The 15,912-nt window shown below is 42.8% G+C and overlaps 1 protein-coding gene across 50 annotated transcripts; it reads right to left on the bottom strand.

Annotated features, from left to right (window-relative positions):
- Positions 1-4,556: 4,556 nt before the first annotated feature.
- Positions 4,557-14,930, bottom strand: LOC118367478 (nestin). 50 transcript variants are annotated; one of them, XM_052494302.1, is made up of 9 exons: positions 13,944-14,930; positions 12,923-13,047; positions 11,195-11,268; positions 7,593-10,556; positions 7,323-7,547; positions 7,188-7,232; positions 7,053-7,097; positions 6,783-6,962; positions 4,557-6,722 (listed from the first exon to the last, which is right to left on the bottom strand). In XM_052494302.1, exons 1-9 carry the CDS (start codon positions 14,757-14,759, stop codon positions 5,713-5,715), a joined length of 5,484 nt encoding a protein of 1,827 aa, XP_052350262.1. In that variant the 5' UTR covers positions 14,760-14,930; the 3' UTR covers positions 4,557-5,712. The 50 variants fall into 50 exon arrangements, with proteins under 50 accessions (XP_052350262.1, XP_052350253.1, XP_052350255.1 ...); XM_052494293.1 differs by having other exon boundaries at positions 7,188-7,547; XM_052494295.1 differs by lacking the exons at positions 7,053-7,097; positions 7,188-7,232 and adding an exon at positions 7,098-7,187 and having other exon boundaries at positions 6,783-7,007; positions 7,278-7,547.
- Positions 14,931-15,912: the final 982 nt, after the last annotated feature.

The raw sequence follows: 15,912 nt of genomic DNA, 5'->3' as shown, positions 1-15,912 counted from the left end.
CTACTGAATTATTTTACAGCCCATAAACCTAAGCCAAATATGTTTTTTCTTTAGTTTTCAAAAATGGAAATGTTTCTAGAAATCATTTACTATATCAAATCACATTTAAAGCATTACATTTTTCGCAAGCAAAGTGATCAACTTAATTGACTTAAACTGCATGTTATGTGAGACTATGCCACGGTATTTGAATGACATAACGACAAAGGTTAATACTAATAAAACAAAAACGTTAATATAAAATGACTCTTTGTAAATCATAACTGTCATGGGAGGAAAAGAGAGTCCAAGTCGAATGATCTTGGAAGGAGAGACTTGGGGGAGTTCTCATGGAGAAATGTTGTATTGAGGCATCTATTCATTGCATGATAACCTTTCCACTGACATAATCTCTATTTATTTAAAGAAGTGCAAGATTCCAATTTCTTAATCATCATTGGACAGTAAACAAATGCTTAATAAATAATACCATGTTTCGTCCCAATTTTCTAAATGAGAGAGATGAAGTAATGAGACAAGAGGATTGGAGCGATGAGGTGGGGGTGTATTGTCCCCTCCTCCAGACAGTTGACCATAGTGGCAGCTGTTCTGTCCTGTGTAGCTCATGTCTCAGACAGACACATACTTCTGTCTCCTCCAGTGACAATGGCCAACTAGTAATCATTTATAATCGAGACCACTCAGTCTGTGGAAGTATATCTCGCAGGTTAGCGTTTTTTGTCCTGAATCTTATTCTGGAGGCAGCGCTGCAGAGTGGTCACTAGCTGGCACAGCCACAAAGTCATACAATCTGATTTGAAACCTAACCTTAACCACACTGCTAACTCTAATGCCTATCACGTGGCCAGGGATGAGCCAGGGTGTGGCTCTAATATTATGCATGGCCACATTTGCTTGTATATAACTGATGGAGTGAATTCACCGGGGGCCATCTTTGATTGGATTAGAGTGGGCATCTGGTACCATCCGGCTGTCTCGAGGCAAAATAAAATAATCCACTGGCTCCTGCATCACAGTGTGGACAAAATATGCATCCGAATATGTACACTGAACAAAAATATAAACGTAACGTGAAATGTTGGTTTCATGTTTAATGGGTTGAAATAAAAGATCCCAGAAATGTTGCATACGCACAAAAAGCTGATTTCTCTCATTTTGTGCACAAATGTATTTACATCCCTGTTAGTGAGCATTTCTCCTTCGCTAAGATAATCCATCTACCAGACAGGTGTGGCAGGTATCAAAAAGCTGATTAAACAGCATTATCATTGCACAGTTGCACCTTGTGCTGTGGACAATAAAAGGCCACCCTAAAATGTGCAGTTTTGTCAGAAAACACAATGCCACAGATGTCTCAAGTTTTGAGGGAGCATGCAATTGGCATGCTGACTGGAGGAATGTCCACCAGAGCTGTTGCCAGATAATTGAATGTCAATTTCTCTACCATAAGCCACTTCCAGCGTTGTGTTAGACCACAGTCTCCTCTGTTTCCTCTGTCTGGCATCGTGTAGGTGAGCGGTTTGATGATGTCAACGTTGTGAACAGAGTGCCATGTGGTGGTGGACTTATGGTATGGGCAGGCATAAGCTACGTACAACAAACACAATTGCATTTTATCGATGGCAATTTGAATGCACAGAGATACCGTGACGAGATCCTGAGGCCCATTGTCATGTCATTCATCCACCACCATCACCTCATGTTTCAGCATGATAAAGTACAACCCCATGTCGCTGAAGCTGAAAATGTCCCAGTTCTTCCATGGCCTGCATACTCACCAGACATGTCACCCATTGAGCATATTTGCATTGGTGTATAGTACTTAAGTAGTACTTTAAAGTATTTTTACTTAAGTAGTTTTTTGTGGTATCTGTACTTTACTTTGCTATTTATATTCGTGACAGCTTTTACTTTTACTTCACTACATTCCTAAAACAATTATGTACTTTTTACTCCATGCATTTTCGCTGAAACCCAAAAAGTACATTTTGAATGCTTAGCAGGACAGGGAAATGGTCCATTCACGCACTTATCAAGAGAACATCCCTGGTCAACCCTACTGCCTCTTATCTGGCAGACTCACTAAACACATGCATAATTTGTAAATGTCTGAGTGTTGGTGTGTTCTCCTGGCTAGCCATAAAAATTAAAAAAATAAACGGTGCCGTCTGGTTTGCTTAATATAAAGAATGTGAAATGATCTATACTTTTACTTTTGATATTTAAGTATATTTAAAACCAAATACTTTTAGACTTTTACTCAAGTAGGATTTGACTGGGTGACTCACTTTTACTTGAGTCATTTTCTATTAAGGTATCTTTACTTTTACTCAAGTATAACAATTGGGTACTTTTTCCACCACTGCATGTTTGGGATTCTCTGGATCAACGTGTACAACAGCGTGTTTCCGTTTCCACCAATATCCAGCAACTTCGCACAGCCATTGAAGAGGAGTGGGACAACATTCCACAGACCACAATCAACAGCCTGATCAACTCCATGCGAAGGAGATGTGTCGCGCTGCATGAGGCAAAGGGTGGAAACACCAGATACTGACTGGTTTTCTGATCCAACAGATGCATATCTGTATTCCTCGTCATGTGAAATCCATAGATTTGTATTTAAATGGACTGATTTCCTTATATGAACTGTGACTCAGTAGAATCTTTGAAATTCTTTGCATGTTGCGTTTATATTTCTGTTCAGTATAAAAACATATTTGTCATTATTCAGATTCTTGTCAGTGAGGCCAAACTCATATTCATAACCAAAATAAATACACCCTTCTTTTAGAGCTAGGGGTCAAGAGCCTTACTGTCTCTTTCCTGCATATCAGCGTTACCATTAGATGACTGCACATTTTAGAACAACTTATACTCTATTACAATCAAGGTCATTGGCTGGGCGCGTGTGATTATTTCTGTTACCCTGTTGCTGATTGCCAGACGTGACCTTATCTCGTCATAAGGGGACCTTTTATGTGAGAATGATTCACACATTCTTTGGAGCAGCTGATGTGGTTGTGAGATAGCAGCTGAAACCCTGTCAGAAGCGTCTGTCTGAAGTGCTTTGTCATTTGTCTGTCCTTGGTACTGTAAGTGGCACTTGTCCTTAGTGATGTATTCATACAATTATTTGAGTCTAATAGAACGAGTACATACTGTATATGCATCAGGTTGAATATATGTTTATATTCTGTTTACAGCATGGCACGTATAACATATTTCTCTTCCTTATAGCCCATTGTTTACAGGGGGTGGGCCAGTCGTAAATTTAGAACAAAAGAGAAAATGAAGGCCTGTCAAGGAGCCACCCGTTCCTCTGTCTGATTTTACAGGTCTTCCGTCACATGGAGTAAATCAATAGAAAGGGGCTAATGGATGACAGATGGTTGTCGAAGGAGAACAAACACACTCCCTGTAGAGAGCTGGTATAGTTTTACACCCCTCCTGTGTCAAAGTCACACACACACACCCAGCCGGACATAGTGACCAAACACTTTCAGCGTCTTGCATCAGATGTGGTCATCCTGGCTGTTTGTCGGGAAACTATTCTTCTATTAACAGCACCGGGCATGTGTTCCTGGGATAGAAATGGCTTGTCCATCCACAACATCTCTTTAAATAAGTATTGTTATTTCATATACTGTAGATCATCTTATGCCGAAATAACCTAGTTAGTTTATTCTTATTCCCCAAACTGAATATATAAAGTTGTATTGTCATAGCTAGTTACAAGGCTGAGTAGGAGCCATAGACGTTAGAAAATAAGAGCATGCCAGACAGCTGCCGTAATGCCATTCCAGCACCCAGCCCTTCTCTCTGTGAATGGCTGTGGTTTCCCCTTTATTCAATCAGTCATTGCACAGACTTGGGCAGTGAGCAGTCAACCGGCAGCTAAAATAGACACCATTGTTCTGAAGACTGACTAATGAATGACAGAAAGGGGGGAAAGAAGGCCGTGAGGCGGGAAGAGGAGGAGGTGAGGGGAGGTCATCCATTGTTCCTTGTTGCCTATTTTCTCCCTCGGTCTTCCCATGGGATGGTTGTTTGTTATGGAGGGCCCAGTGCGGCTTTGTTAGCTAGCCTGCTTCGAGGTCAGTAAAGCTGGGATGGTGCCAAGTCTCCCCTCCCACACCGCCCCTGGGTCTCACTCACTTTAATGTAATACTCAGAGGAAACAGATAGATGCTGAGGGAGAAGCCAGCTGTTTTCTTGGCCTGGTCTAAGTGTATGCTTTCTTCTGTCTTTAACGAGCTTTGTCAAGACACTGGATATTTATTCTCAGAACCCGTTGCGCGCTAGTCTTTCCTCTATCAGAAGAGACTACTGGATAATAGACCATCATTGTAAAATAACTGACAGTTTCTTAACTGACTTGCCTTGTTAAATAAATGTTTTTAAAACATTTTTTATAATGGACCAGAGTGTGTTTATTTGTTTATATTTCTTTGTTTTTCTCCCTTAATTTTACAAAAGCTTTATTTATAAAATGTAAATATTTCATTGTAGAGTATATCAAAACAAGCAAATATACAAATATACAATTATAAACATATTTGTCAATTAGTTTTATTTTTCCATGTACATTTTTTTGTGTGGATTTCTACAGAGAACACTAGCCAATAAACAACACAAGTGTTTTTTGCCATAATCGTTAACAAAGCATAGCTAATATGGCACCATGTTGTTTCATTGTCTGTTAGTTATATTTATTCAAATGAAGGCAAGCTGTTTTTCTAGGATTTCAAACCACTGCACTGCTGCTTGTAGTGTTTGAGTTGTAATTCAAATTATAATCATAAATGACACTTTTCATTGGAGTAAGTCATGGGGAATGAGTACTTTCTGAGGGTACTGTATATATCAACTGGAGTCCTTATCAAATAAACTTGCTTACGATGTTAAGATAAAAGTTGCCACTAGAAAAACAAGCTCCCAGGTCTTGTGCATTGAAATACCTGGGTTTTTCTCTAATTGATTTCCTTCAATCAGTGCAATCAAATCAAGAATGCTTTGACTTTCAAATGTCCTTTATTTGGTTTTTAACTAAGTTACTTTTGTTCTCCAAAGAATAGAAAAATGGCTATTCAAACATACATTTGTAAAACTTACAAAAATGGCCCTCAATGTCTTGAAATGGAGTAAGTACACTGGTGGTTAGTGTCAGCAGGGTGTGCACCAAGGCACAACTTTGGCTTTTGAAAACAGCATAAATATTTGACGGTCCATGCTATCTCACATCCTTGGGACGTCCCTACCCCATTGAAGTTGACATTTGAAATGATGTAGGTAAGGGTTATGGTTATATTTAGGGTTAAGGTAAGGGTAGGGTAGGGGTTAAGGTTGGGGTTTAGGGTAGGAACATCCCAAGGATTCCAGAGAACACTGAATTGTCATGACATTCTGTGACATATTATCCTTTCATTTACTTTTCACTGTAAGGATCAATGTGAATCAATGCTCATATTCAAAGCCTGTAAAGTGTAAATAGTATTACACTCTCAATAACACTTATTACTTCTACTTTACTCCTTATAGAAACCATGCTGAAATTGTTCCTATTCTTCCCCAGATGACCTGGAGTCTCCCTCATCTTCAGAACCTTCAGAAGTAACATTCACACCCTCTACTACATCTCTACACACCAGCTGCTTCACCTGTGAGGGCATCTGTTTGTCCTCTTCTTCAAGGGTGGAAGCTTAAGGTGTGTCACTGTCCATCTTTATGTTCCAATTGGCCGCCTGTGGATTCCAAATCCACCCAGGATAGGTTATCAGCCAAGGCTAGGTTCTGATTGGGTAGCTTGGTCACATGGTCATATGGCTCGTCCGGTTGATAGGAGGCTCCTGTTTCCAGATTGGAACCCCAGAAGTTGCTGTGTACACCAGAGCTGAGGAAGCTGTGGAGGTCCCGGCCTTTGCTGTCAGTTTTGGATGATCTCTCCGAGTCTCTCTTGTGACCTGCAAAAGGATCTCCAGATTCCAGGTGTTTGTTTTGACTTTCTAAGACTTCCCATTTGTCTGTCTGAAGACATTCATGACTTGCCTGATAGCTAGTGACCTCCTCTGCAGAATGTTCTATAAGAGCATTGCAATCCTCATAGTGAGAGACCTCCACATCTAACAAGTCTACCTGATCTGCAGTTAGATTTGCTTCGTTGGTACGTTGCAAATACTGGCTTGCATTTGGAGACTCATCATCTGTGCTGTTGGACTCTTCTATATCCGAGTTGTTCATGTTGGTTTGACTCGCAGGCCTGCTGTTTAAACTGCTGTGGATAGAATGGCTTTCAGTAAAGTCTTCATGAGTCAGCATAGAAAGGTTCTGGTCATCCTGTCCTTCTATTTTGTCTGGTATAGGTTCAGTTCCCAGTTCCTCACTGAAGACATTACCTTGAGCCAAATATTCTGCTTTGGATATTTCTGCTGAACTTTCTCTAAGAGATGTGTGTTCAGGTGTCATTCGAATCCTAGAGGTCATTGAATACATAACCTCTGAGGGTATATACTCTGGCTCAGATTGATTCAGTTCCTCTCTACCTGAGGGTATATACTCTGGCTCAGATTGATTCAGTTCCTCTCCACCTGAGGGTATATACTCTGGCTCAGATTGATTCAGTTCCTCTCTACCTGAGGGTATATACTCTGGCTCAGATTGATTCAGTTCCTCTCCACCTGAGGGTATATACTCTGGCTCAGATTGATTCAGTTCCTCTCTACCTGAGGGTATATAGATTGATTCAGTTCTGAGGGTATCAGATTGATTCAGTTCCTCTCTACCTGAGGGTATATACTCTGGCTCAGATTGATTCAGTTCTTCTCCACCTGAGGGTATATACTCTGGCTCAGAATGATTCAGTTCTTCTCCACCTGAGGGTATATACTCTGGCTCAGATTGATTCAGTTCCTCTCTACCTGAAGGTATATACTCTGGCTCAGATTGATTCAGTTCCTCTCTACCTGAGGGTATATACTCTGGCTCAGATTGATTCAGTTCCTCTCTACCTGAGGGTATATACTCTGGCTCAGATTGATTCAGTTCCTCTCTACCTGAGGGTATATACTCTGGCTCAGATTGATTCAGTTCTTCTCCACCTGAGGGTATATACTCTGGCTCAGATTGATTCAGTTCTTCTCCACCTGAGGGTATATACTCTGGCTCAGATTGATTCAGTTCCTCTCCACCTGAGGGTATATACTCTGGCTCAGATTGATTCAGTTCCTCTCCACCTGAGGGTATATACTCTGGCTCAGATTGATTCAGTTCCTCTCTACCTGAGGGTATATACTCTGGCTCAGATTGATTCAGTTCCTCTCTACCTGAGGGTATATACTCTGGCTCAGATTGATTCAGTTCCTCTCCACCTGAGGGTATATACTCTGGCTCAGATTGATTCAGTTCCTCTCCACCTGAGGGTATATACTCTGGCTCAGATTGATTCAGTTCCTCTCCACCTGAGGGTATATACTCTGGCTCAGATTGATTCAGTTCCTCTCCACCTGAGGGTATATACTCTGGCTCAGATTGATTCAGTTCCTCTCCACCTGAGGGTATATACTCTGGCTCAGATTGATTCCGTTCCTCTCCACCTGAGGGTATATACTCTGGCTCAGATTGATTCAGTTCCTCTCCACCTGAGGGTATATACTCTGGCTCAGATTGATTCAGTTCCTCTCCACCTGAGGGTATATACTCTGGCTCAGATTGATTCAGTTTCTCTCTGTCTGAAGGTATATTCTCTTGCTCGTATTGATTAATTTTCTCGCCGTCTGAGGGTATATTTTCTTGCACATATAGATTCAGTTTCTCTCCGCCTGAAGTTATATTCTCTTGCTCGGATTGATTCATGTTCTCTTTGCCTTGGGGTATATACTCTGGAACGGATTGATACATTTTCTCTCCGCCTAAAGGTATATGCTCTTGCTGGGATTGATTCAATTTTTCTCCGTTTGAAGGTATATGCTCTTGCTCAGATTTATTCAAATTCTCTCCGCCTGAAGTTATATACCCTGGCTCGGATTGATTTAGTTCCTCTCCGCCTAAAGGTATATTATCTTGCTCGGTGAGATTCAGTTTCTCTCTGTCTGAGGGTATATGCTCTTGCTCAGATTTATTCAGTTTCTCGGCGCCTGAGGTCGTATGCTCTTGCTCAGATTGATTCAGTTTCTCGGCGCCTGAGGTCATATGGTCTTGCTCAGATTGATTCAGTTTCTCGCCGCCTGAGGTCATATGGTCTTGCTCAGATTGATTCAGTTCCTCGCCGCCTGAGGTCATATGGTCTTGCTCAGATTGATTCAGTTCCTCGCCGCCTGAGGTCGTATGCTCTTGTTCAGATTGATTCAGTCTCTCTGAGTGTATCTGCTCTACCTCCTCACTGTATAATATGTCTTGTGTCTGGGAAAGTTCAGTGTGAGACACAATTTGAAGACTCAGTACTGACTCGCTCTCAATCATCTGCCCATTAAAGTGTTCACTGTAACTGGATATAGATAAATTCTCTAACTCTTGCTCCACCAATCTATCAATTCTTTCTTCATTATAGTCCTCATCAGAGCACATCATGGAGTACTCTCCAGGTTCTGTAAGTTCCTCATAGGATTGTTCCTCTTCTGCCTCCTGAATCAACTGATCTACTGCATTCTCCTCATCGTTCTCTTGTGTAGCATGCTCCTTTGTTTGGCTAGCATCCACGTCCTCTTGGTGAGTGGAGCCCATGTTACGTTCCTGATCTATGACATCCCCTTCTGACTCTTCATACAGATCCCCCATGGTGTCAAACTGTTTGGACTTGCCTTCGCCCCAGGTGCCTGATCCTGTCTGGCAAACCTCCCTGTCCTGTTCACCATCACTGGAGTCACTCTCGCCCATGTGTGAAGCCTGAGTGTTGGCATCCGTCTCGTCACTCTTGTAACGGATCAGGGGGTGTGTGTCGGCCAGTGTGTTGTCCTGAGCGTAGCTGTCACCTTCTAGCTCAGCCCTCCATGAAACAGAAGTATTTTGACAGTAGTTTGCCTCATCATGATCCTCTTTGTCATTGTCGGATATATTCTCCGTGCCTAAAGGTATATGCTCTTGCTCAAATTGATTCAGTTTCTCTACATTTGAAGGTATATGCTCTTGATCAGACTGATTTGGTTGGGTTTCTCTGTTATTCCACATCTCTTCCTCTTTCATATGATCCTTTCCTTCTTGATCCATTCCTTCATCCATTCTTTCTCTAATTCCATTCTCTTCATTGCATCCTCCCACTCTATCCCATTCATCATTTACATCCCCATTGGGGTGCAATGCATATTGTTCCTCACGTTTATTATACATATCATTTTCATCATCCCCTTTTGTGAAATGTATATCACCTTCCTTCAGTCTTTCAACATGGTGAAATACCTCTTCTGACCAGTGAGAAGCTTGAGCAGATTCATATGAGATAATCGCCTCTCGGTTGAACTTATCGATTCTTTCTGTCACACAATTTTCGTTATTGAACCCTGCCAATCTTTCACAATCATCCTTACCATACCCATAGGGGCGCAATTCATCTTCCAATTGCTCCTCATCTTTGTTAGACATGTAGTTTTCATCATCCTCTTTTGTGAGATTAATAACATCTTCCTCCACACTTTTAACGTGGTGAAATGCCTCTTCTGAACCGTGGGAGGCTTGAGTAGATGCATATGACATATTGTCCTCTTGGTTGAACTCTTTTGGCTTGTTGTACTCAAAAGCTTGACTGCTTGTGAAGGTCTCAAATGCAGGTTCTAGCACTGATTTAGTTTCAGACTCCAAGCCTTCTTTCCCCACCCATTCAGCGTCTTTCCTTGCTGTTTCGAGATCTCTTTCCTCCAATGCATTCATGGGACCGTAAGGCAGATCTAGTAGAGGTTCCTCCTTTTCAGAAGACATTTCAAAAGGTACATCATTATCATCATTCGCCGAGAAAGCAGAATGTGCCCCTGTCACTGAACCTGCTCTCTCATAGCTCACTGAAGGGCTGTAGAGCTCTTGAGCATCATTGCTGAATACAGTTGGCATACTGAAGCTGATCTCAACCTGGTGACTCATGGCATGTTCCAGAACTGGTTTGTCTTTAGCAACCCAGGTTCTGACTATGTTCTGATCCTCTTCCTCCTTTTCTAAATCCCACATGGATTGTTCCTTATGGTCAGAACCAAGCCAAGATACAACATCAGCTCCTGCCTCTTCAGTGGGAGGTGAGAGAGGCTCAGCATAGTTGACTTCTTCGTGGACATCTTGGGGTCTGAAGTGGTCGACTGAAATTCCATCCTGTGGTACTTTGGGGTAAGGCGTTGACCAAATAACCTGCCGGTTGGACCCTAAGTCAAAGTCAACATGCTCTTCCTCTGTCTTTCGACAACTCTCAGGTGTTTCGTTCAGGGTTACCTGGTTTTGAGTCCAGATTGGTGATGCGGACATCGTGGTTACATTGGATCGTGGGCTTGCTCTATGGATGGTAGAGAAGGGACTGATCATGTGACTGGTAGCCAGCTGTGTCTGGAAGCTTTGCTTAACCCCTCGAGAGCTGGGGACTCCATCTGTGAATGACATAGGAAGATTATTGAATAGGTAGACCATGCATAATGGTAATGGGTAGGCCACAGGCCAGGGACTATCATAGATAAACATCAATAAAGTTGAAATGATACTGACAGTAATCTTGACAATACCAGGAAACATTCACCAATGCTTTGATTGCTTTTTGAATGCAAATCTCTGCCTATTCCAAAATGTCTTCAGTTTTATCTTAGGTTGACAGATCTCGAAATCCCATCCCAAAGGCAATATTAGGAGACATGTTCTCCTGAGGTTAGACAGTAATGGAAAGATATTGATCATGACTTCCTTCCCCTCCGGTCTGAATTACCGGAAAGCAAAGCCATATGGCTCAATGACCTTTGGGGACCCTCTTAGGTAGCTTGTGTTACAGAGCACAAAGCGTCTATCTCAGCCCCCTAACCAACCCACACCATCCCCCGGTCTTTTTGGTCTAATGTGATTATATACAGTACAATACAGAGTCAGGACTCTCCTATCTCTTGGTTTTGAGTAAAAATATACAGTAACAGGAATACATGTCATGGAGGTGATGGCTTTGACGCCTATCAATATCATGTTGTATTACAACACAGTCACTGATATAGCTGGTTGATTTCGGCATGAAGTGATCCTTTACCAGATGTGTAGGTACTCCTTAGCTGATTTGTTGAAGAGAAATCCCTCATCAGACTTTCATTGTCCAGTAAAGCTCTGAAGGAAAATAACAGACACAGACAAACGAGAGAAGGATTCATGAAGGGAAAGTGATGTAATATGTTTTGCACCACTATCTAGAAAATCTTATGTCCTGGTTAGAAGCAGCTTGAATACTAATGTGACGAATAAGCGAGATCATTTTAGTTTGGCCATACTAGGGGGCTTTCTGAAATAAGTGTTGTAGGGTGGGGTCAGAGGAGTGAAGTGGGAGGGCTTTTGTTGCCAACATGTTATTGTTGCTATTGAAATGTGGGGACGACATTGTCATTGACGAGCCATCTGCAGTGCACACCACTACCATCAATTCCCCCGCTCCCATACTCACAGCCTCAAATACAGGCATGCACGCCCTGACATTCTGATTAGCCCAAGCAGAACGAATACCATTTGTATTCACAGATGTGGACCATGCCCATTCACACACATTTAAACCAGCGTCTCTAATGAAACAATCATCTTAAATACTTATAAACTGGTGCACATGAATATCCCAATATGATCCCAGCATGCCATTCCAAGTGTTGCTCAATGTGTTCTATTGCGTGTTGGAATGCACTGTGTAGGTGCAGAAAATATGAATTTGATGCATTTAGCAAATCTCTTTGAGACTTGCTCTCTGCTTCTCCCCCTGCCTCTTATTCCTGTTACTCTAGACTCCCATAGTGTCACGTCCTGATATAATAAATGACTCCTCATCAGACGAAGAAGATGTTTGTTACACATAGCTCATACGTTGATCATTCCCTGCTGATACCTTGGGGTCACTATGGAGGGGGAAGAGCATGGCGCCACTCTAGAGGCCCATATAAAGTTACCCTGCTCAAGACAGCCGAGACTGGCCTTTTCAAGGGGATGACCTTTAGGCCAGACGGCTGAGCCCTATTGGACAACAGGTCTTGGGCATCTACATATTGTTCCACATTCTCACAGGGGGAGGGGTGATGGGGCTCAGTCTGAACTTCCAGTTGAAAGGCCATCTTTGAATGTGATAAACTAGACGTCTAAATCAGCATGGACATGGGGCTAATAATGATGGCTTTCTCACATATCGGTGGAAAGGTATATAAAAGAAAAAGAACATGTTTGGCAAATAACTCTTGGAAAAGAAGGGGAAGATATTAGTGAAGATGGGATGAGTGGGACATTTTTCCTCAATTTTCATATTCTGATCGACAGGCTTCTTTGCAGACATGTCTCTTTTTCATCTGTTTCATCAGAGCATGTTCAAACCAACTTGAGGTGACCCTTTTATTTTAACCTTCCCACGCCTCTCTTACATAAAAAATGACACAACCTCTTTGGCTGTGGACCAATGGTCTTTCATGGCTTCCTCCCCTCGTTTCCTTTCCCTCTACAGCTGATGAGTAAAACAATTGGATGGATGGCCATCATAACACTTTCACCTGCCATGGTCTATCAGATCAGTGGTTGTGAAGAAAAACAGACAAGGAAAACAAGTTAAGACTGAAGTCCAACTTGAGATCCTTGTATGTAAGTCATATTTTTAAGCAAAGCTCCAATTGACATTAATGCATGATTTACTAGTTACCCTTTAGCATTTGGCCCAAAATGTATAAAGCTTAGTGCTAAAGGTATGATGAGGGAGGTACTGTAGCATCTGATATATGTACTGTGACATGTACCGTACCTGTATGTGGCCACCTCCATGCCTAGAGACATCTTCAGCTGCACCAGACCCCTACTTTCTGTCAGAAGAGTGTCAATCTGATTTCCCAGTGCCCCCTTCTCCATCTCCAACACCTCCAGATGGGCCTGGGGAAAAGGAAAAGGGAAGAGAATTGATTAGAAATAGCATTGATGTCATCCAACAATAGCACATGAACAATAGCACATGTATTGAAGGCACTGAATTCTAGTTCCTGGCCCCATGTCAAGAGCTTATGCCCAGCATAGAACATAGAATGTTCAATGTTGTGTTCCCTGCATCTTATGGTTGGGCCCCAGTGTGGATTTTTGACCTTTCTAGACAAATGCTGACCTGGAACAAATTCCCTGAGCCCCAGCCTATGCAGAGCCCAATATGTTGTTTCTGTCCAAACATTTCATTAGCATTTCAAATGAAAGGGAGCACAATATAAGCCTTCTCAGCGATACTGCGTTGGTGTGTTTCTTCGTCATAGATATCATCAGATTAATTTGGACAACAACACCTCTGTGCGTTTTCATAAAATTACCATCTTTTCCCCATTTTTATTTTGGGCCATGTCCATTTGAAAAACGTTCTGCTATGACTGACATTTCAAAGTTTTGTTTTGCTTTGGTTTGCTCAACTGGAAGCAGCTTTAGCTGTCTCGATTAACTGGCAAAATACACAACAAGCACATTGTCAATTGCCTTTGGACTGAAGTCATTCGAAGGTCCTAAATCCCACACAGCAGTCACATTCAAACAACACACTCAAGACATTTTAAAGAATGTATGATTATTCAAGCGTCACTCAATATGTAATTTAATAGTATGGTTAGGAATCTCACTTTTATGGCTCAGTTCAGGTTCAGGTGATTGATCTAATTGATACTGTTAGATGATTGCATTGGCAAATGACACTGTTATAACAAAGTTACCTATGAGATACTGACACGAATAAACCCACACCCATAAATATGCCCACAGCAAAGATCGAGGTCGGCTACTTTAACTGTTCTTACCTGCAGGTTTTGTATCTCTTGCCTCTGCATGTCTCTCTGTTTGGCCACACTCCTCTCCAGACACTGCCTTCTATCCTGGGCTGAATACAGCTCATTCTCCAGGGCATGAAGTTTCAGTTGGCTCTCATTCTTCTCCTGGCCCACCTGGGCCCACCGGGTTCTGGCCTGGTTTAGAGACTCGTCCAGGCTGTCTACCTGGCCCTGAAACACCATGGCCGCCTCATGCCATGCCCTGACAGCCATCTGGGAGTACTCCTCACCCAGGTCCTGGAGGCTGGGAAGCTGGGTGCCTGTTTGGGGTGGAGGGGATGGCAGGGCAGGTCTGACTTGGATTAGTGTAGCCTGGAAGCCAGCAACATCTTCCTGGTGGGTTTGTATCTGGAACTGGATTTCTTTCTCCAGCTGGCTCACCTTCTCTCTTAACCAGATCTGAGCCCTCTTCTCCTCCTCCATCTCCTTCCTGCTGTCTGCCAGCTTCTTCTTCACCTCCACATGGGCGTCCGCCTCCCACCGTCTCTGCAGCCCCAGGACTTGGAGCTCCTCATCCATACTCCCTAGCTCCATCTCCACCCGGTCCTTCTCCCTCCAGGCTTCCTCCACCTCCTGCCTGGCCAGGCTCAGCTTGTCTTCCAGGCCCATCCGCCCCCCCTGGCCACTGACCCTCAGGGCCTGGAGCTCCTGGCATAGTAGCTTGTTCTCCTCCTCCAGCAGCCTCACTCGGCCCAGGTAGGTCTCCAGGCGCTGGTTGAGGTTCAGCATCTGGAGCTTGTTGTCGGTCTGGTGGCTGTGGTGGTGTCGGAGGCTGTGGAGCTCCATGTCGGAGAGAGAGGACAGATAGTGATGCTGGTTGAGTAAAGAGGGCCTCGCTCTGGAGCAAGCAGTTTCTGTCAATGTGTGTGAGGTGCTGATTCGGTCTCTCTCTCCAAGCCTGTGTGTGAGGGTCAGAATGTGCTGTGAGGCTGCTTGCCTCCTCTAGTGTGACCGCTGGTGAGATACTCTCCTTTCATACTGGAATTAATGCAGGGGAGGGCAGAGGGTAGGAAAAGGGAGGAGGGATGGAGAGGAGGGAAGAGGGGGAGGTGGGAGTGAGAAGTGATGTCATTTAGGGGTTAACTCTAGCACTGCTGGAATGTCTTCTGTGTCTTATTCACTGGGAGAAATTCACATTTTGATTGAATGATATTTGTTATCTCTCTACAAGCACATATTCAGTTATTTTTATGAAATCATGTATTTCTTTACACCAGTTTTTTTTCCTGATACACACATGTTGTGCGCAATTGTGAGACTACTGATTGTAATATGTAAGGCTAAATGCAATAGCATAAATACAATACTCTATGATGAATAGACTTGACAGGAAGCCTAGAGGAAACATTTATATTTGAACTAAGACAACTCCGATTGTCACACGTGATGTAGGTTTAGAAATTATAGGCTAAATCAATCTAATTAGATAATTGATTGACTTAATAAAGGATAGACTACCATCTTGATTTTAAAAAAGTGACGTAGCTACTTTCCAGATCACTTTTGGCCTCACTACTACCATCTGGTGAAAGTATTTGAACATTGCAGCAGCCCCACGTCTACAAACTCCACTTATGATAAGGTGCGTCTCGGTGAGAGGTGTAGGAGTCAGGCGCAGGAGAGCAGCGATTTCTGAGAAGCGTGTTTAATATATACACACAAGCCTAATCCTGCACGAATTAAGGCAGGCAATAGGTGCCCTATATACACACAGAAATACAATCAATTGAAACCAGGTGTGAAAAGGAACACAGACAAAATAACCAGAAAAGGAAAAAGGGATCGGTGGCGGCTAGTAAAACGGCGACGCCGAGCGCTGCCCGAACAGGGAGAGGAGTTACCTTCGGTAGAAGTCGTGACACCACTTCAACCTCGATCCTATGGTTGAAGTGAAAATGTATTGCAGACATATGATAAACGCATTACAACATTTTCTGAA

The sequence above is a fragment of the Oncorhynchus keta genome, chromosome 34 (assembly GCF_023373465.1).
Source record: "Oncorhynchus keta strain PuntledgeMale-10-30-2019 chromosome 34, Oket_V2, whole genome shotgun sequence".
In the NCBI taxonomy this organism is placed as follows: domain Eukaryota; kingdom Metazoa; phylum Chordata; class Actinopteri; order Salmoniformes; family Salmonidae; genus Oncorhynchus; species Oncorhynchus keta.
The sequence above is the reverse complement of the archived record's forward strand: the minus strand, read 5'-3'. Positions and strand labels throughout refer to the sequence as shown.

What these genes read in the sequence shown, in the direction of transcription:
- LOC118367478 (XM_052494290.1), bottom strand. Translation starts at nt 14,759, where the DNA reads ATGGAGCTCCACAGCCTCCGACACCACCACAGCCACCAGACCGACAAC. An exon ending in AAGAGATACAAAACCTGCAG is followed by an intron (nt 13,048 to 13,943) that starts GTAAGAACAGTT and finishes CCTTTTCCCCAG; the next exon opens with GCCCATCTGGAGGTGTTGGA. An exon ending in AAGGAGTACCTACACATCTG is followed by an intron (nt 10,557 to 11,194) that starts GTAAAGGATCAC and finishes TGTCATTCACAG; the next exon opens with ATGGAGTCCCCAGCTCTCGA.